A 27,645-nucleotide genomic window follows, 5' to 3' on the forward strand; every position below is an offset into this window, starting at 1 on the left:
GCAAGTGAGACTCGGTTGAATTTAATAAGTGCTTTCGTAGGCTCTCGTTTGAATTTTAAGTATTTTAATAAAGATTGGTTTTATTTATGGAATCTTTTGTATCTAGCATTTCCCTTGAGAAGAAATTTTGTCAAGGTTAGTAGCACGCGGGTCCCCTAGAATTGCTAAAGTATTCCTGAAGGTGGCATCGGTGAAGAGAATTAGGTGGTCGGAAAGAAGGGTGAGTAGAGTCCGAGATATTGAGAACCTTTTGACGTGTTGGTAGGTATTTAAGTACATTACATCTCGAGGACGAGATTTCTTCTAAGGGGGGAGATTGTAACATACGGGTCCTAAATTAGGGCTTAGAATTATTATTTTTATAATTATTATTATTATTATTATTATTTCCATTATTTTTAAGATCTGTTTTGAGATAGTGATTTTATTTGATTAGGGTTCTTCCACTCTACACCCCGTATATCCCTCTGTTTGATTTCCCAAGTTTGAATAGCTTCCTAATTGGAAACCAATTCACACGTCAAAAACCCTCCCATAAATCCTCTCTTTTTCCTCACAATATTCCCTTCAGCAAACAAATATTACCCTTGTGGCCAGAACCTTCCCACAGTAAAATCAAACCTTCTCTTCCATACAGCAAACCACCATAGCCTTCCTTCCAACAAACCAAGCACCCACTTGCTGGAAACAGCCACAGAAACTGCCGACCCAGCCCACCTGAGGCAGACACACAACCTTTCCTCTCTCGCCCACCATCGACCATAGAGGACGTCGGAGCACCACCCAGGCTGCCCAGAACCCATCGACTAGGCACACACCGCCACCTTGCGCCATTCCGCTTGTGCTGCCGATCACCTTCTGCCACCAAATCCACCGTCACGCGATCAATCTGCTCTCTCGGTCACAAGCTACGACGTGAGATTGTCGAAGCAGTGCTAAGAGGTAAGTAGTATGATCATACCTTTATGTGTGTTGTAAATATTCGGTTTTTGCATGAAAAATGTGATTTCTACCTACGCTACACTAGTAGCCAATTCAAGGTTAGCCCCTTTTCATGACCCTCTATGAATTATGATGATATGCTTGCGAATGAAACTATGTTGCTATGCTGAAATGGATTGTTGTTAGAATGGTCGACGTTACATGTATTGCCATGTTTATGTTTGATTTCGCTTATGTTACTAATGAATGATCTATATGTTATGTGTATGTGTAACGACGTATGTAAGTTCTCAAAATTAAGCCTAATGTTAAACTAAGTTATGTTTACAGTATGATGTGCTATTACTGAGTATTCGACTCATTTGTTTGTTTCTCTGTTTTAGATGATAATTTCGTGGATACAGAGCAGGAGCGCTAGAAGGAGAATAAATTTCCAAAGGTTTAGTGCATGATTTAGACATTTAAGCAGTGTTGGTATCATATAGAACTAGCCTATGTCATTTCTTTTATTTTTCAGGTTTTATGTTATGAAAGACTGTCATGCTAGATAAGTTTTATGATCCAATAGATGAGGTATTTTATGAGACTGAATCTCTTTACTAGGCATTATGTTACGAATGTACATAATATTCTTAACCTACAGGAAGGGGTGTTACAGCAAACCTGTGGATGACTCTTTACTAGAGGCTTTTACATCTTAAGCCAAAGAGCCAGCTTGGTGATCTGTCCAATGATTACAGGTAATAGAATATTCTCTGCACTAGAGCACGAGAGAATGGCATAATTGCAGTACGTATGGAGTTCATGAGTTATACCCCAAACTTTGTAAAGAGTTTATTTTGCTATTTAAGGTTATTATTTTATGTGGAGTTTTAAGGTAAAAATTGAGATGAAGTTATTATGAGGCTTTTAATATGGACCCATTGTTGAGGTTTACATTTTTTGAGTCTAGAATTGAGCCCCGGGCCCACGAATTAAGCCCAATTGAGGTTATTGGACAATATTGGATAAGCCACAGGCCCAGAAAATTATTTCAAGATGACTGTGGATTTTATTGGGCCCAATAAGTTGATTGAAGTGCATTTAATTTATTGCGCAAGCGGATCCATTTTATCAGGTAACGGGCTCGAGAAATTATTTATAAACTCATAAATGTTTAGTTGACAAGTTGTGCTTATTTTGGACTCAAGCAAGACCTGGCTCATTGGAATTCATTAAATACTTGGCCCATAAAAATATAGGCAAAGCCCAAGAAATTGGTTAGGTCTATTTAATGCCCAACCTACTTTTTAAGCCCAAGGGAATTACTAGAAGCCCACAAAGGACACAAGAAAAAGCCTAGGACCCATTGGGAAATAGAGGATGATTTTAAGTGTTTTGGGTTTTTAACTAGGCAGCGCATAAGTTGTGTGCCTATTTTTCTAGGTAATCAATTATGCGCCAGAAATATTGGATTAGCGCTACGAGTTAAGTAACATGATCATATCTTTACGCAATTTGTACAGTAAACGAATATTGTTCTCTAAAAGTATTATGTATGTACGACCCTTTGATGGATGCCCCTTTTTACATACCCACGTCATGAAGGAAGTGATTTTTACTGCCATGATAAATCATAAATCATAAGTGTTCAAAGGTAAATAGCACTCTAGGTCCCCTAGATTTCCAAAAATGGCTTTATTCATAACCCTAGGGGGAAGGGGTGTTACAAATATTGGGGTGAATACAAATGGTCATATAAACAGTAAGATCATGCTCAAATTTTATTGAGTTTATCATGCGATTTTAGATCTGATCCAAGTTCTACTTTGTCAGATGGATGCCACGGTGCTCTGTTTAGATGTGGAAGATAAATCACTGTGATGCAAATGCAAACAAATTAAAATGCAGATGTGTTGCAAGAGCACTCACCAAATCCATACCCAATCATCAGCCAAAGAAAATATCCATTTGACATTCCCTTCTTATTTGCTTTGTCATATCTAAGACAAAAAAAAAAAGCTAACAATTTTCAGAGTAAAGCGTAAAAAAGCTAACAAGAATTCTTTAACAACATAAATGCATTATCCCTGTATCCAACAAAAGCTCCCAAAGCATAAAAAACCTAATTAAGTTTCAGACGCTCAATCGTAAAAGCACAAGTATCCGTCAGTGCAGCCTTAGCGGTCAATGTGTGGGTTTGGAATGAGCTGTAAACTCAAACATCCTGAATTCAATTCTGTACTAGGAGTTCTTTTGATTAGATACATGGTCCCAGCGGATAGGGTTATGCATTCTGGATTTACTTTCCAAGCCCTAAAGGGTCTTGCCTTGGTGAGGTTCAACATCATTAAAAGAAATCTAAAAGTATTGGCCATTCAGCAATGCATTCAGAATGAGCTTTCAATTGAAACTGACCACCCTAGAGTCCAGTAAGCTCTAGTGAAAAGGAATCCCTGAAGTTTATAACATTATTCAACGCAGTAGTTTCACATCACAGTCAAAGTACACCAAACTATTACCTGAAAGCAAAAGATATAAGCAATCCAGGAAATATAATGTCCCCAAAGCCAATCATATCATAACCACCCCAGGGGTCAAAAATACGAGGGACTCGCAAAAGCATGGGAATGGATTCTCCACCACTGTTGTCACCTCGAGCAACCTACAGACAACAATGAAAACTCATATTCAAACAACACATATATAAAGAAGTCATGCATTCATAATACAACCATCTAATATATTATGTAATCACCAAAAGTTTTGAGCATCACAGAGATATGGCAACGCGGAAAGATTCATCATACAAAAATTTATAGCAAAGTGAGAAGAGTGAAAAACATGCACGCACACAAAGGTATGTGTGTATGAATATACACACATGCTTGCTCAAAATGCCATCATTCATCACATGGTTACAATGAAGTTTAATAACAAAGTCCATTGCCTAGTCTAAACATTCTTATCTAAGTTTTTTGTAAGTATAAAATCAAATAACACCTGCTGAGAGACATTCTTATCTAAGTTTCGTTCAGGAAAAGAAGAAAACGCCAACATTCAACCCATTGTTACAAAAAATTTGCCACGTGATGATGGGAGGTGTGGAGTCAGAATTTGAATGGAAATTAAGGTACTGGTGATGGTGCTCATGAAGTAGGAAAGGAGAGAAGTGGAGGACTGTAGATGAGAGGGTCAAGTAGTAGCATATCTCCATGGTCCTACCCATGTAAGAGGCCTAGAATTATCTATGTTGCAAGACCCGCCTTGGTCAGTTCCCAGTCTGGATTGCCAAAAACAGTAATAAACTATTGTAGAGAATATCCATACGTGATCAATATAGAGCAGTATCTAGGCTAAAACTTGCAATTTCTGACAGAACAAAGAAAAATAAATAAAATTCTAGGCATTAGTAATTTTTAAATATTGATTTCGCCTCTCCCTATTGAAAAAAAAAAGCATATAGCCATGGCATTTTATTTCCAAATGCTAGTTATCTAATCCCTGTACTTTACAGTATATCATGTTAATGTACACATTTAAAATAAATTTCTTATTGTACATACTTAAAGTGACCCAAATGAATGTTTCATAAGTAACCAAACTAGTGACTAAACTAAACGTTCCCCATACCATGTACATAAAGTATCAGACCTAGTTCCCACCAGAAAATAAAATTTGATATGTTACAATTAACAATGATATAGCCGTTACCCCTCCCATTAACAATTAGAATAAATGAACATAAGATTTTTATTTCAATTCATAAATATACATACATGCTTATAGTAGATAGGAATTTTATAATATTCATAAACACAACTAATTTGATAGACCTTTGTCAAAAACGTCGGCAGCAAGTACTACAAGAAAAGAATTAGGAGGCTATGCACAGCTAGTCCATGGTATAAGATAGGTATCCCTATTTTTCCCAGCTTGTCTAAATTTGCACATATATATATATATGTAGTCTGGTTTAATCACAATCAAATTACTCAACAGTACAAGAGTATCATGTTATGTTCATTAGCAATTTTATATCCAGACAATTCAAAGAGTTCCAGTACTTCTTTCTAAATATTGTAAGATTATTCTCATTAATACCAACTGACATGAAAAACCAGTACATAAAAATAAATATACAGATTGAATCCGGATCTCACCCCCTTCATCCTTTGTGGTAAGTTCATCCCAATCATCCTGGAGAAACAAAGGAACGCATACCTCTAAAAGAACTTCAAAAATGAAACTTCAAATTTATCCACAAATATGCCAAAAAAACACGAGCTGCAACTAAAACCCATCCAAACAACTAAATCCCAAATAGACTTGCTGCAATCTTTCTCTCTCTCACTCTCCCCTTAAGAGCAAGAGCTGCTTAGAGGGAAAACTAGCAAGCAGTTCCTTCCTCAGTCTGCCTGTATATCATAATGACCAAGGGACACGTTGGCCACATCTACAGTATACTCTAAAAGGACAGATTAATGTTACAAATGGAACTCATTGTAATAGCTTATGAGGCCAAGTTTGCCTTGTAAAGATTCCATTGAAGACTAGGCAGCATGCTCCTTGACAACTCACCGATCCAACGTGGACTTAGTAATTAGGTATGTCACATGATTTACAAAAAAATCCACATATCCTTCTAGATATTTTAGGACTTGTAAAAAAAATCAAACTCAAAGTGTATTATGGCATAACAAATAAGACCTGACATAACTAAATGTAATATCAAGTATTTTTAGGTCCAATTACAGAAAACAAGCATGGGAAACTCGAGCTACAATCACCAACATAATAAAAAAAACTTAAGTGCCACTAGACATCCAGTCATCACAAGCCGCTCTAAAAATTTTTCTTCTTTCCAATGTTCCCGTAAATCAATATGCATATAATAGAATGAGTTTCATAGCTTGAAATAAGAGAAACGAACTAGCAATTTAACAATAAAAGAAAAAGCAATTACAAAGAGATTAAACTTACCACAATCATAACACTCTCGTTGAAGATTGCTTCTGATATGAACACCCAAAAGATGTCATAGATAAACGCACAACAAAGAAGTACAGTAGCAACCTGCAGTATCAAAATGCTATCATGATATCATAATGAATTTGGGATGGAAAACACGAACACAAACTACTTCCATACCTTGACATTGGGTAATCGGGCGATCTGTAAGACTGTTATAATCAAGCAGATACCCTGAGAAGAATGAATCAGCGTCATAGTGGAAAGAGAGAAGCAAGAAGGATTTGAACAACTTTGTGTCTCAATTTCAGATTGCTTCATGTGCAGCCAGTATACAACATATTTCAGCAAAAGCCAATAGATTTAGAAAAGTACAAAGCATTATTGTTTGTAACAACAGGACCAACATAAGAGGCAGACCCATTTTCCTACAAAGGTGCATACTACATATTGTATAAAATTGACAAAGCTCAGTGACACAGGACTTTGAATGCTCGAGGTTTCTGTGCTACACACAACAGCTTATACATGACCAAACTAGTTCGGATTACAAAGATGAGTAAGATCTCTATTCCATCCTACAAGGCTATGATCATTCTAGGTTAGAATTTAAAACAGGTTTAGATTTTTTTTTTAAAAAAAGAATGAGAAATATAAAATTCCAACTGTGTAAATTTAGGCGTGCTTACATTTAGAACCAACTGATATATCTACATTACTCTCTGACTCATCTACTGCTACAAATAATGAAGAACTTTAGAACCAGAAAAAAAATCCATGACGACCTTATGAGAAAGGAGAACAAACCAAGATTTCTAATTAAATATTACATGGGTTCTAAATCCCAGCAGAAATTTGTACACCAAATTATCTTTTTTTTTTTTTTACAAGTAAAATAAGTATTATTAATCCAAGAATGGGCAACAACTGCCAATTACAAAGTAAGTATGTCCTATCTACGTAGGCACATTAAAAACTAAGAAATCATGAAGGTCCATGCCATTAAAGTCCATAGCAATGGCCCAAGTACAAAGAATTCTGGAAAAGAAAACTTTTAGCTCCTCCATAGATCTCTCTGTCTTCAAACGCCTCTCATTTCTCTCATGCCACAAGCACCACATAATACAAATAGGGATCATTTTCTAAATCACTTTGATCTGATACACACCTCGAATAGAGGACCAACACGCCAACATATCTACTATGGATTCCAGCATATCCCATACTAGTTCCATCCTTTTAAACACCTCATTCCAAAGAGTCCTGGCTACATCACAATGTACAAGTAAATGGTTCACCGACTCACCCTCTCTTTTACACATATAACACCAGTCTGCAATGATTATCCTCTTCTTTCTCAGATTAAATGTAGTAAGAATCTTGTCTAATGACATTGTCCACACAAAGAAAGAAGCTTTAGGAGGAGCCTTGTGTCGCCAGATCCTTCTCCATGGAAACTGTATCTCCGGCACTTGTGTGAGGACCTTATAAAAGGATCTAACAGTGAATACCCCTCTCCCTGCAAGAATCCACCACAGGCCATCTTCATGCTGGATACTTGGACAACACGAGTACAAGAGACTATAAAAATCTGCAAAACTCTCCATCTCCCAATACTGTGCCACCCGGTTGAAGTTGATATTCCAATGAATACCCCCTTCTAAGATTCCCATAACTTCCGCCATTGTGACATCTCTGGCACTTGCTATCAGGAAAAGTATAGAAAACAAATCTTGGAGAGCACTGTTGCCACACCAAACATCCTTCCAAAATCTAATCCTGGAGCCTATACCCAACTGGAACCTAGTGTGTTGATGAAAGACCTCCCCACCCTTTTCTAATATGCTTCCATAGCCCCATTCCATGTGCCCCTCTTAACTTCTCTAGTACACCAACCCTCCCCTAAACCACCATATTTATTCTCAATCACAATTTTCCATAAGACTTCTGGTTCCTTGATATATCGCCACAACCATTTGCCAAGTAACGCTTGATTAAACAACCTTAAATTTCTAATACCCAAACCGCTACTAGAGATAGGACGGCACACCATCTCCCACCTGACAAGATGAAATTTAAACTCTTCTCCTAAGCCACCCCACAAAAAATCTCTTTATAACTTCCCCAGACGACCCGCCACGCTTGCCGGTATAGGGAATAAGGATAAGAAATAAGTGGGTAGATTAGAAAGTGTACTTTTAATCAATGTAATCCGGCCCCCTTTTGACAAGTACATTCTCTTCCACCCTGCCAGTCTCCTCTCTACTTTTTCAATCACTGTATCCCAAATCGAGCATGCCCTCGAAGCTATACCCAACAGTAGTCCCAGGTAAGTCATTGGAAGAGATGCTATCTTGCAACCCAATGTGTCTGCCAATTCCCTAATATTCTGAACCTCTCCAATCAGCACTAACTCGGATTTATCATAGTTCACTTTTAAACCAGACACTGCTTCAAAACAAAGCAAACATGCCTTCACATCTCGCAACTGGTCTCGATCAGCTTCACACATAATAAGCGTGTCATCTGCAAACAACAAGTGAGAAATAGAGGTAAAACCCCTGCTTGGAGATCCAATCTGGAAACCACTGACAAACCCATTAGCCAACAAAGCCACGATCATCCTGCTTAGTGCCTCCATAACAATAACAAAAAGTAACAGAGACAACGGATCCCCTTGTCTCAAACCATGAGAACTCTAGAAGAATCCCTCGGGGTTGCCATTGATCAACACCGAGAACCTTACCATAGATATACACCATCTAATCCAAGACCTCCCTTTCACCAAAACCACACCTACCCAATAAATATAGAAGGAAATCCCAATTTACATGGTCATATGCCTTTTCTATATCCAACTTACACATAATTCCTGGGTTGCCAGCTTTCAATCTATTGTCCAAGCATTCATTGGCAATTAGAACCGCATCAAGGATCTGTCTACCCTTCACAAAAGCATTTTGAGGCTTAGTCACAATATTTCCTAACACCTCACTTGAGCGATTAGCAAGCACTTTCGAAATAATCTTGTATACTCCATTCACTAAGCTAATAGGTAAGGCTTTTCTCAAATTTCTCAAACGAGAACAACTCCTGAAACTCGTTCAAAAGGTCTTCTTTAATCACCTCTCAGCATTCTTGGAAGACGCCCATAAAGAAACCATCAGGACCAGGAGCCTTGTCTTTTACCATTTTCCTGACTACATCAAAGACCTATTCCTCCTCGAAAGCCCTCTCCATCCTGGCAACATCCCCCGGTTCAGTAATGTTAAAAACCAACCCATCTAGAGTAGGCCTCCACCTCACCTGCTCCGTAAGGAGCCTCTCAAAGACATCAACCACGTGAACTTTAATAGCCTCTTCTTCTCTGCCCTCTACCCCCTCAATTTTCAGCACCTCAATGTTATTGTTTATTCTATGAGAGTTTGCAATACTATGGAAGAACCTCGTGCTCCGATCCCCTTCCTTTAACCATAGTGCCCTTGACTTTTGACGCCAAGACAATTCCTCTTGCAAGATTATCCCCTCAAGATCTGCGACCAGTAAAGTTTTATGTGCTTGCTCTTCCTCAGTAAGAGGCCTCCCCTCTTGTAGTCTTTCTAACACTTGTATTTCCATCCACTTGATATTTTTGTTCTCCTCTATGTTACCGAAAGACTGTTTATTCCATTCCTTTAGGTCTCCTTTTAAGGCTTTCAACTTATTTACAAAAATGAAACTGGGTGTACCCTCGAACTGATACGAAATCCACCATTGCTTGACCCCCTCCATAAAACCTTCGGATTTCAACCACATATTCTCGAACTTAAAATAACGGCTACCACTCTAAATGCCTCCAAAATCAAGTAAGATAAACCAATGATCCGAAGCTAAACATACCAACCACTTTTGCCATACATCTGGAAACTGACTTTACCACTCTGGTGAAATTAAGAAACGATCCAGACGGGTCCAGGTCTGATTATTTGACCTTGTGGCGGGGCCCCCTACAAGTGATAGGTCTATCAAGTCCAAGTCAAAGATACATTCTGAGAACTCCAAGCTAGCTGGGCTCAATCTTCTATTTCCAAAACTTTCACTTTGGAATCTAGCAACATTGAAATCACCCCCAATACACCAAGGAAGCTCCCACCAACAGTGAACCCCGCTATCTCATCCCACAATAATCTTCTATCCACGTCTAAATTGGGTCCATATACACCTACAGATGCCCACATGAAACCATCTAACACGCATTTAAAAGAGCAGTTACCATATATCTCCCTATATAGTCCTCTACTTTCTCTACCACCCGCCTATCCCACATTATTACAATTCCTCCCGATGCCCCTGAAGAGGCCAGGTACACCCAATCTACATAGTTACTGCTCCAAAGACTCCTCATAATCTTCCTATTGATTACCTTCAACTTTGTCTCTTGTAAACAAACAATGTCCGCTTTCCACTCACGAAGCAGGTGCCGGATCCGAAGACCCTTCTCTACCTTGTTAAGACCACGGATATTCCAAGACACAATCTTTGGCTTCATTTATGAACTACCGGCCCCTTCCCTTTTACCCTACTCCTACTGGAGCTACTATCTGAGTTCATCGACCACATCAACCTTTTAAGCTCCCAATTCTTCTTCAAATCCCCCTTCCTTTTTTGTTGATCCCCGGCTTCCATAGTAGTTAACAAAGCAATGAACTGCTCTTCATACCCCCTCACAATTAATTCCAACAAAATGTTGAATCTCTTTCACCTTATGTATTACCCAATCTGAAGCTTGGTCTGGAAAACAAAAGTTCAATGGTATAGGATTTCCCATTCTGTTACTATGAAAAGTCTGAAACTCTTCCCCCACAGAAAACTCCTCCAAGTCCATCTGTTCACAAGCCTCCGGGAGGAATAATTCATCCTCCACGGAGTGCATGAGGTCATCCGATTCCTCATCCCCTTCCTCCAACTCAAAACCCTCAAAGGGTTTGACAGAAAGTTTTGCCGAATCCAAGCCCAAGCCTTCCTCGTTTGTTGGCGAGATCTGAGTCTCCCTCGACAGAGAAAAACATGATTCGAACTCCACCAGCGCTTTTTGTGCACAGTACACCGGCGTTGACTCATCGGCAACCTCCTCTCCCTTCGTCGGCGACGTCTGTGCCACTGCCATCGTCGGTGGGCTTTCTAGCATGAAACCGAGGCTATGCAACTCCTCTATGACCCCTGGGCTAGGGTTCCCGCCACTGGGCTGAGGAACATTTCGCTGAGCTAGGTCTCCGCTAGACTTTGATTCGGACCCATGTCCACTATAATGGGCCGTGGGTTGAGACAGATGGCCCAGCCCCTTCTGAAAAAAAGGATCTCCTCTGTGTCTTGGGCCGCGAAGGCCCACCAACCTTACGCCAAAATGCCCTCCCCTTACCCCTTTTAATCTGTTGGGCCTCTTTCTGGGCCTTACAAGGCCCTTCACTAGAGTTCCTTTTTAGTCCACCCATATTACCAACCCACTCCTTATTTCCTTTTAAAATACCCGTCTCCTCACTTTCCTTTTAAAACACCTGTCTCCTCACTTTCCTTAAACAGGCCAACAAACTCCACTACCTCAGCCATACCTCTCTGCAGATGACGAAGCTGACCCTACATTTCCATCAACAGTCTTCGTAACTCCCACGTCTCCTACCACACCACAGATTTCTTGGCATGGTGATGGTTCAACGCAACATACTGTTTTGATGGTGCTTCACGACGCCAACTCCCTTGTCCCCTGTCAGAAACTTTTGCACCTCCATCCCGTTTCTTCCCTACGTTTGGCAACGTCGACGACAGAGCCTCCTTATATGACCGAGACTGGTGTCTCACTGCCCCCCTCCCAAAACTCCCCTACCCTCCACCAGTCAAAACACCCGCGTTAGTGGTCTCCTTACCTCTTTCTAACAGCACCTCCCTCAATTTCCTCCAACTCCAACCATTTTCTCCTTCTGGAATGCACAGAACATTCCTCCTCCCCCCTGATTATACTCAAAGACTTCAAGGTATCTCCCTCTACGATTTACGCAGCGTTGAGCAGTAAGAAAACTATAACCTTCTCTAGTTGCCGAATATACCTCCTTTTTCCCTTCTCGTAGGCTATCCTCTAATATTTTCCCAAGCCACTGCGTTGAAGATGAACCCAGCAACACTGCATGATTAGACTTCCAGCCTCTCTCAGTGACTCGCAATAATCCACCACCCACTTTTGACAACGTGAAACACTTGGATTCAATCACCACTTCTATCGGATAACCCATCTTTGTCACGTAAAACTTAAAAACCAGTTACCGCATTGCTAGTGGAATGCGGTAACTGGTTTTTAAGTAAGACAACTATAACCCATCTTCGTACACCAAATACATTAGCCTGATCCATTGCACACCTGTCTTATGTAAGATAACCAAATAAAAAAACTACTACTTCATCTTGCTTGCCAATTCCAACATGTAAGACTAATACAAAAGGAAGAAAAGCAGAGCAAATTCCATATCCAATTCAGAACTCAACATAAACATGTATCCAGCAGTTTGAAATTCCGGATTTTAGTAAATCAACACATTTCTTTCAAACAAGATAGAAGAAAATAGCCTAGCACAAAGGTACTGAATCAAACTTACAAGAACATCTTGACCAAACCATGAATACGATGCCTTTCGAGTAGCAGCCCAGAAAATTGCAAATGCCATACAGAACAATAGGACCACAAGTGACATAATTGAAACCTCCCCAACAAGAGGCAAATTCACTATCGTTTGCCCATAGTTTCTGCATTTTCTGCTTAACAAACAATAAAATAATAATGAATGATAGTGTAAATGTAATTCCCAGTTAGTTGATAGGTTTAGCAGAAAGAAAAATTAGAAATCTGTGTACCTTAACATCAGGCTAACTATACAAGCGTGCATTCCCTGCAAAAAAAATGATCAATGCAGCAACATTGATGTGATTGCAAAAGCAATATAAACAAATAGAAACCCAAAAAGAGAGAATGATCTATACCTTCCCTGAAACAACTTAACTCAACTCAACTAAGCTTTAATTCCAAATATATTGGCCAGCTCTATATCCTCCTTGACTGATCTAAGAGGTACCTCTTCTCATATATGTTTACAATAAGCATTTCCAAGTATGAAAGGTGGCATTTACGGTAAGCTTTAATTCCAACTAAGCTTCATCTAACTTCTTTTCTCATATATGTTAACAATAAGCGTTTTCAAGTATGAATTTATTGTCAATAAAAAATGAAAGTTATATAATTAAGGATCCATTTTTTCAATATAAAATATTTATATTTATTTTACATAGTTTAATCAAGATATTTGCATAACAGATATTTGCATAACTGATATTGGAAAAATTACCAATCTTTTGCCGTTTGATTGATGCCCTAAGAATAATCCTTTCCAATGTTTGGCTCATAAGGCAAATCATTAACCAACATGATCACCAACCAAGAAATGATTATAGTTAAGTTTGTTACAGTTGCAACGTAATGAGAGAAAGAACTACTCCTAAAGCATTCTAATGGTCTTCAAATTTTCCCTTTCATGGTTTATATTTAAGAAATATAAAAGTAAACGAAATTCCACAATGGATGAGTATGTGCTTGGTCATTGAGTTATGTGCTTGGGTAAATCCACCTACAAGGTTAAGCTTTCAGGTTCAATGCCTTAACAGTATGTTGTTCTTGGACTCCACATGCTTGGCTTATTTGGTTTTGGTTGTTGGGCTAAATTGAGCCATTCCGATCTGTTAGACTTGTTATGTTTTTGTTGTGGTGAAACAAAGCTCCAAATTGGTCGAGTATATGGATAATGTAGCTGTTGAGAGTATCCACCTGCTGACTTGAGCCTTTATTTGGATGCTTTAACATGAACCACTAGAAGTTGATGCTTCACTAAAATATTTCTCCATTTTTTTTTTATAAGTAATCTTAAATCTTAAAATAAGAAGAACCCAAAAACCATTAAAGTGAATATAATGTTTAGAGAAAAAGCGGATATTTCAGTCATGCAAGAATTATCTCAATTCAGCCTGAGAAACAAGATAAACAAATAAATACCTAAATAAACAGACACTGAAAAGAGCTACCTTACCTCAACACCACCAATGCAGAAAAGTACGATCAGCACCCACACAAACCAGGAAGACATAAAAAAATATAAAAGCAGCAGAAATGCTGATGCCATGATGACAAAAAATATAGCACCCTTGGCACTAATATCGAGGACTTCCTTCTCAAGATCATCTAACATCGTCTCAGCTTTGGAAGATTCCTACTCAATGAAAGAAAATTCAATTCAGTTCCAAGAACTCTTCCCCATAACCACTAAACAATATTCGATAGTTGTAGAATTAAAGAATGGAAAAAAGAGAAGAGAAAGCATTTTGAAGGAAAACCATAATCTCAAAAATATAGAATAAATGTGAATATGGGTTTTTTTTTTTCCCTTCAAATTTGTACATTCATTCATGTCTCACACTCAATTCACTAATGACATAATTATTCTTTCTAAAGCATGCACTCATAGAGTAGATGTTTCCACTTCTAAAGTGTAGGAGATGGAAGGTTTTGTTCTAGTTCTAGCAAGGTATCTAAAATTCCGCTCTATAATTTCAACAATTATTTACTTATCAAAAAAAATTTCAACAATTAGAAACTTGAGATTTTAGCAGACTATCAATGAAAAGATAATATATAACTATGATGTATGAAGGAAATTGAGGGACAATGAAGAAACAAAGTTAGGAATAAGTAGCCAATATGATATAAATAGAGGGAAGTGTGGCAATACAAGTAAAGAAGAAAATAAGCTGGCACCGAATGGATCAATCACATTCAAAGAACAATGATGCTATGAGGTAAGAGATTGACTTAAATCAAGTTGGTGGAGCAAAAGTGTTAAGGGATCGGAAAGCACTCGGGAGGCATAAAACATAAAAAGGTAGATGTCGCAACGAAGGACATGATCACAAGAGTAACATTGAAAATGGCCTTAGATAGGGCCAAACAGCTGGACCATTAGCTGGGCCTACTACTTAGATAATACACAAATAAAAATATATATATATATACAAATAAAGTAGAAATCTCATTTGCAGGTGCAAATATATAGTAACAATCTTATTTCAACAAGGTGTAAACATGATCCCAATGCTGACCCATTATTACATCTTCGACCCAAAAATTCAGATATATGGTAAACATCCACCTACCTGTATGATGTAGCACCCCCAACGATTTATGGAAACAAAAAGAAAATAGAATATAAATAGCCTGGCAGGTAGGGTTGGAGTGCCCATCATGGGCCACATATTAATATGAAAAAATACAACTTCAAAACTGAGCTTCCTAGAATATCCATTTGCAATAGAATACTTCAAAAGAACATTGCATTTTGCAAGAGTATAGAGATCGAGGGCAGCAAAAATTCTAGATTTTTTTCTCTACGTCATCTGATGGCAATTTCAGACTCTCAACAGACAAAGGCATCCATTAGAACTAAACTTTATATCAAGTACCAAACAGTCGTTTTGCATAACCAAGCTCCCTATGATGACATCAATCAAGACAAATCAGTGAGAATAATCGAACTTTAAGTTCAAAAGTTTTGGATAATGAGTAGAGGGTTGAACAAGAAACCTTTGGAGATAGTTCATTGTAACGCTCATCACTCTGCTGAGAACCAGTGAACTCTGACCAACATGAAGCACATAAAATTGTTCCAACAGCCATCATCCATAAGAACACCACTGACAAGTCTACAACTGGACGCTTGGGAGCATATAATAAAAGCTCCACTGCAAGAGATGATCTCCAATTTAACAATATGTACACCATGAAATAAAAACAAACTTTGTGCTTGAAAAATAAGGCCCATCAGATCTATCGAAAAATAGGCCCAAATGTAGAAGAACCCAGATTGAGTATAGACATGGGGTAAATGAGATCCCACATTGAGGGGGAGAAGTTCTCAACCTTAATGATTGTAAGGGACTCCATTAGTAACATTGACTATTCCTTTTGAAGAATAGGTCCAAATGTAGCTTGGTTCCTAAGATGGCTACAGTTGGTGTGGTTATTGGTGGTGGGGGCGCAGATTCAATGATTTTGATGTTGCTATTATAAAAAAACGTGAGACGAATTTGATGTTTTCCACTTCTGAGATAACAAACATAGAGAGTAGTAAATTTACACGGAAGGATGCAGCAGTTGTATTGTACATTGGCAGGGGAAGATGGTTAATTTTGATGGCCATAATCCAGAAAAAAAAATGAGATTGAGACTTTTCCTGTATTCCAACCCAACCCACTAGGTCAAGCATGCCTTACACCATGTAAACCAGAAACAGACGTCAGTTATTTCAATAAAGTGCCTTTAAGCAAGACCATTCCAATAATGACAACAGAAAAACTCGTTCCATGTGATGTCAGATATCAATTCTAGAAGAAAGTTCACATCATAAAGATCATTGCAGCTTTACTAAATATACTTTCATGACACTCTTTTGTAATGATGCACATCCTTCCCCATTGTATAGAACAATCAAGAATATGTCATTTCCCATGATGAAAACAGAAATAGCACTTCTCCAACATCTTCGTCCTGGTGATAATCCCAGACCAGCCAAATTACCCACCACTTCCCTAATTAACTCATGTTCCTGTGAGTCAAGATGTCTTTGCTTCTTTTAAAGGTATTAGCAGTCCATGTAAATAATTGATGCACATGCATAGATAAGTATAGCAAAGTCTGATAAAATGAAAACTTTAGAGACTCACCTTTCTGTCCGTTTGCCAAAGATTTGTTAAGGGCTTCTCCTCCTGACTTTGGGATCATCACAACAGGAATAGATATATTTGAAGCAGTGTCATTATTAGCACAGACCATCTTGTAAAGATCTGAAATGATCATAACACAGCAAAAAAAAATTATTATAGAAGAAAACATAAAAACCGATAAATTCATTGACCAAAAGTCCAATTCCCTGCTTCAACATATTATGATATACAGGAAAATCTTTTGCATTGCAACAATGACAAAAAAAAAAAAAAAAAATGAGAGAGAGAGAGAGAGAGAGAGAGGAAAGTCAAGAAAAAGTCTGTAAGTTGTTTGAAAAATGTCATCAAATGGCATTTAAAGTCAAATTCAAAGCAACTAAAACCCAGCCCAGCTAATTTTCTTATTTGGCCAACGTGAAAGCCATTTTACACATAAAATCGCTCTTAATAACGTTAAGCAACATGATAGCATTAGAACAAGGAAAAATGGTAGCACAGTTTGGCTGATTTCACTTTTGAACCAAAGTTGAAGCTTGTTATAGAAAAGGTTAACTTCCCAAGTGTCCCTAATGCTTCCAGCTAAAAAACACGATTTACATTAAATTTATAACTAACAGTTCATTTGTTCAGAGGATTTAATTAACACAAACTTCAACTGAGAATGACCTAAGGACTTAGTAAACATACTCTTTTTTTATAAGTAAGAAGAATTTATTAATCCACATAATTAGGCATAGCCCCAAGTAAACAGGAATTATACAAGAGTTAAACCTAATTACAAGCAAGTGCTGTGAAAAACAGCATAAAAGTCATTAAAGCTAGTCCCATTCAATACAATAGCCGAAGCCCTAATTAACAACATATGGAACAAAAAATCTCTAAACCCTACCGTCAAGAGTTCCCTATTACCAAAACAGTGACCATTCCTCTCATTCCAAGTACACCACATTAGGCATAATGGCACCATCTTCCAAACAGCCGCGATTTGACGATTGCCCCGAATTCCTCTCCAACAAGACAATAGACTTACCACCCTCCAAGGCATTACCCATGCAATACCAAGCCTAGCAAAAATTTCATCCCATAAAGCCTTAACCACATCACAATGAAGAAGAAGGTGGTCCACCAATTGTCCATTTCTTTTACACATAAAATACCACTCCATTATAATAATGCTGCACTTTCTCAGCTTATCGATAGTCAGAATTTTCCCATGGGAAGCCAGCCAGCCAAAGAAAGCAACCTTGAGAGGCACTTTACTTCTCCAAATGCACTTCCAAGGGAAATCAATAGAAGAATGGAATGGGTCGACATAACCTTATAAAAGGATCTGACCAAAAAATTCTTATTCCCCAAATGAATCCAAAGCGAATCCTCCCCTCCAGCCTTTAAATTCAGTGTATATAACACATTATAAAATTCAGTAATATCCCCCACCTCCCAATGCTGAACAGCTCTAATAAACCTCACGGACCACTGAAGAAAACCATTTGAAATGTCCATGTAGTCAGCCACAGAAGCACCCTTATCCAATGCAATCCTATAAAGAGAAGGGAAAGCATTCTTCAAAGCAACATCATAACACCATAGATCATGCCAAAATCTAATCCGCATTCCCCTTCCCACCTCAAATCTGAAATTTCTGCAGAAATCTCCCCATCCATTGCGGATAAATTTCCAACTCCCACACTATACGCCCCTCTTACTTCATTTGAGCACCAACCTTCCCAAATACTCCCATATTTAACATCAATAGCATTCCTCCAAAGAGCATCCCCTTCCCGATGATACAGCCACAACCATTTCCCTAAAAGTGCCTTATTGAGAATTCTCAGCTTTCTAACCCCCAGCCCTCCACCAGATAAAGGGGTACAGATCTTATCCCACTTAATCAAATGGAATTTTTTCTCATCCTCTAAACCTCCCCCGCAAGAAAGCATGAAAAGTATTTTCCATTCTATTAGCCACCCCTGCAAACAAATAAAGATAGAAAGTTTGTTGGAAGGTTAGATGAGGTGCTCTTAATTAAGGTGATTCGACCACCTTTGGACAAATAAATCATTTTCCAACCAGCCAATCTACATTCAATCTTTTCGATAATCCCATCCCACATTGCCTCGGATTTATGAGGAGCCCATAAGGGAAGACCAAAATACTTCATAGGCAAAGATGACACCTTGCAACCCAAAATATCAGCCAATTCCCCCAAATTATTAACCAAGCTGTTAGGGACCATTTCAGATTTTGATAAATTCACCTTAAGGCCGGAGACAGCTTCAAAACAAAGAAAAATAGCCCTCAATGAACAAACCTGATCGGGATCCAGCTAACAAAAAATCAACGTATCATCAGCAAAGAAGAGATGTGAGACATTTATGCTACCATTGGATGAACATCCCACCGAAAAACCCGAAATAAAGGCTCTATCCGCCGCCTCCTTCAACATTCTACTCAACACATCCATTACTAAAACGAACAAGGAGACAAAGGGACCTCTTGTCTCAAACCCCGAGAACTATTAAAAAATCCCGTACGGGTACTATTAACCAAAATTGAGAATCTGACAATTATGATGCAATGTTTCATCCACTTACACCATCTCTCCCCAAAAGCAAATCTACTAAGAATATACACCAAAAACTCCCAATTTACATGATCAAAGGCCTTCCCCATATCCAGTTTACATAGAATACCTAGAGCGCCGCCTCTAAATCTTCTTTCCAAGCATTCATTAGCGATGAGGACCAAATCAAGAATTTGTCTTCCCTTTACAAAAGCATTTTGTGACTTCGAGATGATCTTTCCCCATAACTTCACTCAAACGATTAGCTAGAACCTTTGAAATGATCTTGTACGCTCACCAGACTTGTAGGACGTAAATCTTTCACTTCCACTGACCCTGCCCTTTTTGGAACAAGGGCAATGAATGTAGCGTTAAGACTTTTCTCAAATTTCATTAACAAGTGAAATCCAAGAAAAACCTGCATGACATCCTTCCTAACAATGTCCCAACAAGCCTAAAAGAAAGCCATTGTGAGGCCTGGGCCCGGAGCTTTGTCTTTGTTCATCCCTCTTAACACGATAAACACCCCATCCTCTTCAAACGTTCTTTGTAACCAAGTCGCACTTGACTGATCAATCGAATCAAAAACCAGCCCATCAACCTAACGTCTCCAAAGGTATTGTTTCGTGAGAAACTTATCATAAAAGTGAACAATGTGATCCTTAATTTCAGCGCTGTCCAAAAGTACCCTACCTTCCGAATGAAGGACCTCAATGGCATTATTTCTTCGATGGGAATTAGCTACTCTATGGAAAAACTTTGTACACTTGTCCCCTTCCTTCAATCAAAGGGCTCGTGATTTTTGTGTCCATGAAATCTCCTCCATAAGAGTATTTTTTCCAACTCAAACTCAAAAACAATTTTCCTTGCCTTGTCTTCAACTGAGAGGACCCCATCAACCTCTTTTTCATCAAAACAATGTAGCTCCTCAAAGGAAGTATTCCTCTGATCAATAATGTTCCCAAAGACTTCCATATTCCATTTTTTTCAAATCATTTTTCAGGGCTTTAAGTTTCCTAACTGAAACGAAACTAGGAGTACTCGAAAAATTAATATGAGTACCACCATGATCTAACCTTATATGTAAATCCATCTACTTTCAGCCACATGTTCTCAAATTTAAAGTATCTCCACCCCTCATGAAGACCCCCACAATCCAATAAAATGGGACAATGATCAGAGCATGGCCTAGGAAGGCGTTTTTGGCATAGATCAAGGAAGTGAATCTCCCAAGAAGGAGAGACAATAAATCTGTCTAGCCTAGACCAAGCCCTCCCATTTGACCAAGTGAAATCTCCCCCTGCCAAAGGTAAATCAACCAAATCCAACTCAAAGATTACTGCTGAGAAGTCAACCATGGCCGAACCAATATGAGATTCCCTCGACCTTTCACAAGGAAACAGAATGATGTTGAAATCTCCACCAATACACCACGGGCCATCCCACTAACTATACAAACCAGCAATCTCAAATCTTCTATCACTGTCGATATTAGGCCCATATACACCTGTCAAACCCCACCCAAAACCATCATCCACATTCATGAAAGAACAAGCCACCAAGTATTCTCCAACATACTCCTCCACCAAATTAACTACTCTCTTATCCCACATCATTAAAATACCTCCTGAGGCTCCATGGATGCAAGAGAAGCCCATCCCATATAAGAGCAGCCCCACAAACTTCTTATAATATTTCTGTCAATAAACTTCAGCTTGGTCTCCTGCAAACAAATTATGTCAACATTCCATTTCCGAATCAAATTTTTCACCCGTAGGCGCTTGCTCGGGTCAGTCAGCCCCTGAACATTCCATGAAAGGATCTTAGGCTTCATAAAACACCAAAATGGCACCCCCTCTTGGCACTTCCTTCCCTTGAGTCGTAATTGATAGAACATGAAAGTCTCTTAAGCTCCCTTTCTTTTTTAAAAGCTGATCTAGCCAAAAGGGGTTGTCCCGCCTCAATAGCAATGAGAAGAGCTTTGAATTGATCTTCAAAACCTTCACAAAAAATCCCTACACTAGAGGCAAAGAGATGGTTTAAGTGGATGATGGTTTTGGGTGGGGTTTCATCTACCTTCTTTAGAACCCAATCCGAATGTAAACCAGCCCATATAGGCGCTAGAGGCAAAGAACATATAGGGCTAGGCCTATCCCCAGGATCCTCCAATCCGTTTATAGAAGCAACTACCCCAGACTCTGTGCAAATAGACCCCTCCATAGACCCATAATCCGAAAGCATCTCATCATCCGAGAACACCTCATCATTTCCTCCAAAGTACAAAAAAGGAATCCACGACTGTGTCGACATCTGAAGATATCCCCATAATTGTGTCAATGTCTGAAGGTATCCCCATAACTATGTAGACATCTGAAGGTATCCCCATAATTGTGTCAACACCATAAGAAGATGACTGAGGGCAAACAGAAGGCTGTGAGGGTCCATGGTAAACATAATCTATAAGTTGCTCTTTTGACTTCACAACTGGTGTAGAAATATCTCCATTTAATATCTTGTCCTTATGAAATGACAACTAGTCTCAATATGCTTAGTCCTTTCATGAAACCAATGATTTGAGACGATATGTAGCCAATTGTGATAATGACAAAATGACTAGAAATGTGTTGGAGTAGAAAAGCAAGTTTCCTAAAGAAAGTGTTGCAACCACGTCATCTCGCTATTAGTGCTAGTTGTTACCTTGTACTTAGTTCCTACACTAGATCAAGCTCCTATTATTTATTTTTTACTTTTCCATGTGGCAAATTACCTCCTAAAATGGTACAATATCTAGTTGCAAAGCTTCTATCTGAGAGAGCCTTCCCAATCAATATTTGAAAAAACTTCCATTTTAAGGTACCCATTTGGCCAATACAACAATCCTAGTCCAAGAGCTCTTTTAATATGGTTAAGACATGAGTTATGGCATCCCGATACAAGACCCTTGGAGCTCCCAAGAGTTGACTCACAATCATTGCATCAAAGATTTATGTTCTAATGATAGTGACATAATTCTGTTTTCCAAGAAGTGTAATAATACCTGCCTATATGAGCAAATATCAGATTCATCCTTCAAGAGTTCACAATTCGGGTGCCATAGATAATTACTGATTACAAATAACTAGGACTGATAGGTATAAAGCTTAACAAATAGAAATATCTTTTGGCCCTCCATGGTAAAGCTTCAGTCACTACATGAAAATTGCTGAGAACTACTTACATCTGGTGCTAAAAGTTTTAACAAACACCAGAAGTGGGAAATTTTTGTTAAAATATAAGATCGGGAGTATTGAAAATTTCAACCTTCTTCGTCATTTATCACCACCAAGGCCGCAGCACCTCCTGACTCTGCAATTTCTGCCTTTTTCGTGAAGTCGCAATCACCACGTACAGACAAGACAATAAATCCAGAAAACTGAAAAGGCAGAAAAAGACCACCCTTAGCCTGATGCTTCAAAAATTAACCATGTCATCAATTTTGACATTAATATTTGGGAAACGATAATGCTTTACCAACCATTCACTCTAACATCAACTCGAGGACTAAAATTTCTTTTAAGTTTTTTAGAACTTTCAAGGTTTTCCCACAATTATAAAAATTTTCATACATGTATAAATTGTCATTCTACATTACAGTTACTGGTAACGATAGTTCCAACTCACATTTTAGAAGAATAGTAAGATACCTAAGGAAAAGGTTAAAGTAGTCAGTTGAGAGTTTGGTTTTTGATTAACAGCTAAAAAGTTTATCCAAGTTAACAATGTAACACTGATGCAAGACCTTTGAAGATGAATTGGAACAGCAGTTTGCAGGATTTGCAAAAACAACAGGCAATCTGAGAGCTTTTTCGGCATTAGAAGGCAACACGGCCCCAAATTTTGCATTCAACCCATCTAAATTTTCACCTTCAGCACCCGCGACCCAGTTTTTTACCTTCACCTGGAAGATTTAATTGCAGTAAAGAGACCAAATCAGTTTATCTGCCATGTATATTCAGGCTGAAAAGAAAATGTGTGTACCAATCAAAAAAAAGAAAGAAAAGAAAAATTGTCAACATGAGTTGGAAGAGCCAAACTTCAAATGGAAAAAATCTAATGATATTTGTTGACTTTCAAAACAAATGACTTAAAATTTTCTGAGGTGAGAACTACAAGACGATTCCCCTTGTTTCTTTTGCAGGGTAACTAGAGAGAGGAATGCTCAGACTTTTGGTTGTAAGGAAGTACCAACTTTCAAGTTCAGGCTTCCACTTTTCGGATCACTTTATGCTTGATTGCACTTGACTCAACTCATTGCTTCTCATTTTCAATGTTCTTGACATCTTAAAACCATTGTGAGAATTAAGCTTTACCAAAAAAGCCTGATTAGATACCATATACTATGGTTGCATCTCTATCCACTGCAATGCAAAAATTCAGGGAATAGAATTTTACCAACATCTTCCTATACCATAGACCAAGCCAAAAACAAAAGTGGTGATCATCCTGATATTTGACCCAGCATGTTTACAGAGGACATCCCAGCTATCCTAATATGCCTACATAACCGATCTCAATGAGCACACTTAAGTGCAATAGCATACTTTTTACCCAACTCTAATACATATTTGGCATCACAACTCTTCCAAAGCTTATCCAGCTTCATTGATAAACCGCTGTGCTAAACTAATGGAGAGTAAAATCGTACCATTAGTAAAATTGTAATCATTTATAAACTAATACTCCCCGCAGATATAGGCCCAGACTCCCTTTTATGGGTGGGAGAAAACATGTTCTTTCCCTTTATGGTAAATAGATATAAATGAATCAAAAAGATATTATAAGCACTAATTTGCCATCCTGATTTTCCAACAGTATGGCATAACCCAGATAAATAAAAGTGGGCTCTAAGAAAAAACTCAGCGAACAACCACAAACGAGGTAATTCCTAAAACCCTAGCAACTCAGAAGATATCTCCAGAAAAGAGTTGTTAATAACCTACAGCCACGCCAGAGTTGGTTGCCAAGTAGAACACAGCAATTACTTCTCTCCAATAACAACGGACATACCGAAAACCAACATGCTTTGGCAAACCAAAATAAGATTCAGAAAGAAACAAAGCTTCAGAATCCTTAGAAGTAGACTATTCATCATGCCATAAATATGATGAGGTGTTAAAACCATTCTTATATAAAAGGTTAGTATATACACATTTAGCCCCTCCATGCCTACTATAGACAATGAAAACCAAGTTCAAACTCAGAACTACCTACTTTATAAGTTAAGCTCTATTGATAATCAAAGGGTGCTATTCTAGTACACAGGAAGTATAAAAGATACACACCAAAGCAGAGAAGGGAGGGAGGGAGGGAGGGAGGGGGAGGGGGAGGGGGGAGGGGGGGGGGGTGTGGTGGTGGTTAGGAGAGGGAAAGGTACATGAAAATCATGAAAACTAGAAAAATAGAAATACGATGTTGCGCAACCATCCAATGGTATAGGGTTCTAAAGAAAAAATATTTTATTTTTGCAATCGTGTAGGGTTCTATAGATGTAAGATTTACAGATCCTTGGGTATTGCTTTTAGGCGCACATCCAAACTCCAAAAGCATTATACAAGCAAATGGCACAGGGAAATTTACCCACAACATTTAAAACAGAATGTCATTCTCCTTCCTCTGTCTGTCTTACGTAAATATCAGCAAAGAGAACTTATCAAAAAAAAATATATCAGCAAAGAGATTGTTTCCAATATTTCTAGTTCTATATTCAGTTTCACATGAAGACATGCTCTTCTATGTTTTCCATCTTTCATCCATCATATCTATATCTTTTTTCAGAAGTAAAGAAATATCTATACCTTTGTTTTCATCATATCTATACCTTATCGGCCCCAAGTTGACTGATGGCCAATGAGGCATGTTATGACATGAAAAATAGTTGAGGAAAATAGACTACATTCGTGCATGAATACGTCTATAGTTTTCCAGAAACTTAGCAAAAATTTACTTCTTCACAAACAGCGCTGAGTTTCATTCTGGCGGCCGTACTACCCAAACGGGATACTTAACACGTTAGCTACAGCACTGCACCAAATCTTATTTTGTTCAGTATTCCAATAAATACTGCATGAGTAGATCGCACAACCTACTTATGATGCCACCCACGACCATATTACAATTGTCATCGTGAAAATCCGAAGATGAAACAGACGTCATATTATATATGTCGCATTCAATCTATCTGACCATATAGAAAATTGGAGAAACAGGAAATTAAACTAAATCAAAATATTGTAATGAGAACAATAAACACTGTGTTCCCAGGAAAGGAGTGAGTGAGGGGAGGGAGAACAACAATAATACCAATTGGAAGGGATTGTTGCATGACGGAGACTGAGGTGCGTCGTCGTCGTCGTGATTGACATCGTCAGCGCCCACAAACGAGAAACCGACGAGAAAGAAAAAAATCAGGGCCACAAAAACGCGGGGATGGAGGCAAGAAGAAGACGACGCCATGGCCGCCGAAAAGGAGGGAGCTTCGATAGGGAATCAGGAGGGAGAGGGAGAGAAGAAAGGGGGAATGAAATCGGCGTTCTGTTGGATCTTACAATTAGTTCCAACGAGTGAATCTGGGAAAACAGATGGATGCCACTCAGCCTCTCTCACTGCAAGTCGTGACTCGCAAGAAAGTTACCGGTTACACCGGTACGCAGTCAGAGAGGATGACGTCGTCGACTCCCTGAGTTACCCCCGAGTTCAACGACTTTGAAGTCTGCACCAATCACCTCCTGACGCATCTGTTACCAACTTTATACCGGATAACGAAAAATTGTACTCCAAGTAGGTGAGAGGAACATAGAGTTCACATTATTCGTACAACAGTATTTAATTTATAAAATAATTTAATTTTAAATTTCTCTTTTAAAGTATACTTTGATTAATGTTATACACTTCACTTATATCTTATTTTTATCTCTTGTTTTTAAAAAGATTAAGAAAACATAAATAGATAATATCATTTTATCTTAGTAAATAAAAATTGGATGATGTTATGGTTTGTAGATTTTTCATTAAATTTATTATTTGTGTGCTTTTCATGCCAAATTGCAAACAGAAGAACTTAGGGTTCGTTTGCCAACACAATTATTTTCAAGAATTTACATATGTAGTAATACTATGCCAGTGAAGTTTGCTCACTTGGTATGTCCTTAGTGCAAATTATATTTTTTTTCTTTATTTTTCTTTTCAATATTTTTTTAACATTTAAAAAAAATCAATACACTAATAGTCACATCTTTAACTATTAAATAAAAAAATTTAAAAATAAAATAAAATATATAAACAGTAAAATTGAGGGAGCAAACTTAGGCGGCATAGTGTCATTTTCCTTCTAAATATTCTCATGTTTTGTCAAATATTCCCATATATTTTTTTCTTAAATATCACTCAAACAGAAAATATTTTTCAATTTAAAATTCTCAAGTTTTTTATCTAATTATTACTTAATCATTACATTTTTCTCAAACTTCCAAACAAAATATAAAAAACAATACTATTTTTTCAAATTTCAAAACAAAAGTTATATTATTAAAAACTATATTCAAATAATTTTTGAACTTTATAATATTTTTATTCAACTTTTTCTTTCTCATTTCTCAAAACTCAATAAAATATCTTAATTCAAACAATTTCACAGCTATTCACAGATATATTAGATATTCTAAATATCCAAACAGACCCTTAGTCAATAAAAAAATGCGATACTCTTGTTCTATTACATACAATTATGTTATTGAATTTATATATACAAATATTAATTTCTAATGACATAATATCTTATTGAAAGATAAGACATAAAAATCCTATGTTCATATTCTAAAATTACATAATAATCATTTACAATTGGAAGGGTAACGTTAAAAAAATTTCATGATTAAGTAGTAAATCGGTCTCTCAATTCTTTAAGCTTATATTAAGCTTAAAATTTGAATGTTTTTGTGACACACCTCACAAATTAAAGTAGTTGAACACTGATATGCTCTCTTGGAGTATATAGCTCCAAGAAAATAAGAGAAAAATAGAAAAATTTTTTTAACATTCCAAAATACCACTACATGACACACTACCTCCAGTACATATACTGTTAGGCATGATAACGAAACCTAACAAAACGCCATAAGGCCATGCCCAACAAACAAAAAGCCACTTCTGAAATACCAACTAAACAAGCATAGTAAATAACACTAACGGCCCAAGGAACAAACTCCCAGCCCATTTACGAACACAGACTAAAACATTAAAAGAACATGAGTTAATTGGGCTTGGCCCATCACGAAAGTAATTCTCCAGTTGGCATAGGTCAGACCCAAGTTAACTGGGCTTGTTACATTGTTATCCCCTTCAAAAAACCTTATCTTCAAAGTTTA

At 37.8% G+C, this 27,645-nt stretch overlaps 1 protein-coding gene across 1 annotated transcript in view; it reads right to left on the bottom strand.

Moving 5' to 3' along the window:
• Positions 1 to 25,971, bottom strand: part of LOC121254354 (signal peptide peptidase-like 3) — a 40,330-nt gene extending 14,359 nt beyond the window's left edge. The window contains exons 1-12 of the mRNA XM_041154357.1: positions 25,583 to 25,971; positions 23,022 to 23,180; positions 22,544 to 22,655; positions 16,681 to 16,800; positions 15,542 to 15,699; positions 13,995 to 14,174; positions 12,772 to 12,806; positions 12,516 to 12,672; positions 6,073 to 6,126; positions 5,905 to 5,997; positions 3,444 to 3,586; positions 2,854 to 2,924 (exon numbers count right to left, since the gene is read on the bottom strand). Coding sequence (XP_041010291.1) covers positions 2,854 to 2,924; positions 3,444 to 3,586; positions 5,905 to 5,997; positions 6,073 to 6,126; positions 12,516 to 12,672; positions 12,772 to 12,806; positions 13,995 to 14,174; positions 15,542 to 15,699; positions 16,681 to 16,800; positions 22,544 to 22,655; positions 23,022 to 23,180; positions 25,583 to 25,735 — 1,435 coding nt within the window. The 5' untranslated portion in view covers positions 25,736 to 25,971. The remainder of the gene's footprint in view (positions 1 to 2,853; positions 2,925 to 3,443; positions 3,587 to 5,904; positions 5,998 to 6,072; positions 6,127 to 12,515; positions 12,673 to 12,771; positions 12,807 to 13,994; positions 14,175 to 15,541; positions 15,700 to 16,680; positions 16,801 to 22,543; positions 22,656 to 23,021; positions 23,181 to 25,582) is intronic.
• Positions 25,972 to 27,645: the final 1,674 nt, after the last annotated feature.

Source organism: Juglans microcarpa x Juglans regia, chromosome 1D, assembly GCF_004785595.1.
Source record: "Juglans microcarpa x Juglans regia isolate MS1-56 chromosome 1D, Jm3101_v1.0, whole genome shotgun sequence".
NCBI classification, from domain to species: domain Eukaryota; kingdom Viridiplantae; phylum Streptophyta; class Magnoliopsida; order Fagales; family Juglandaceae; genus Juglans; species Juglans microcarpa x Juglans regia.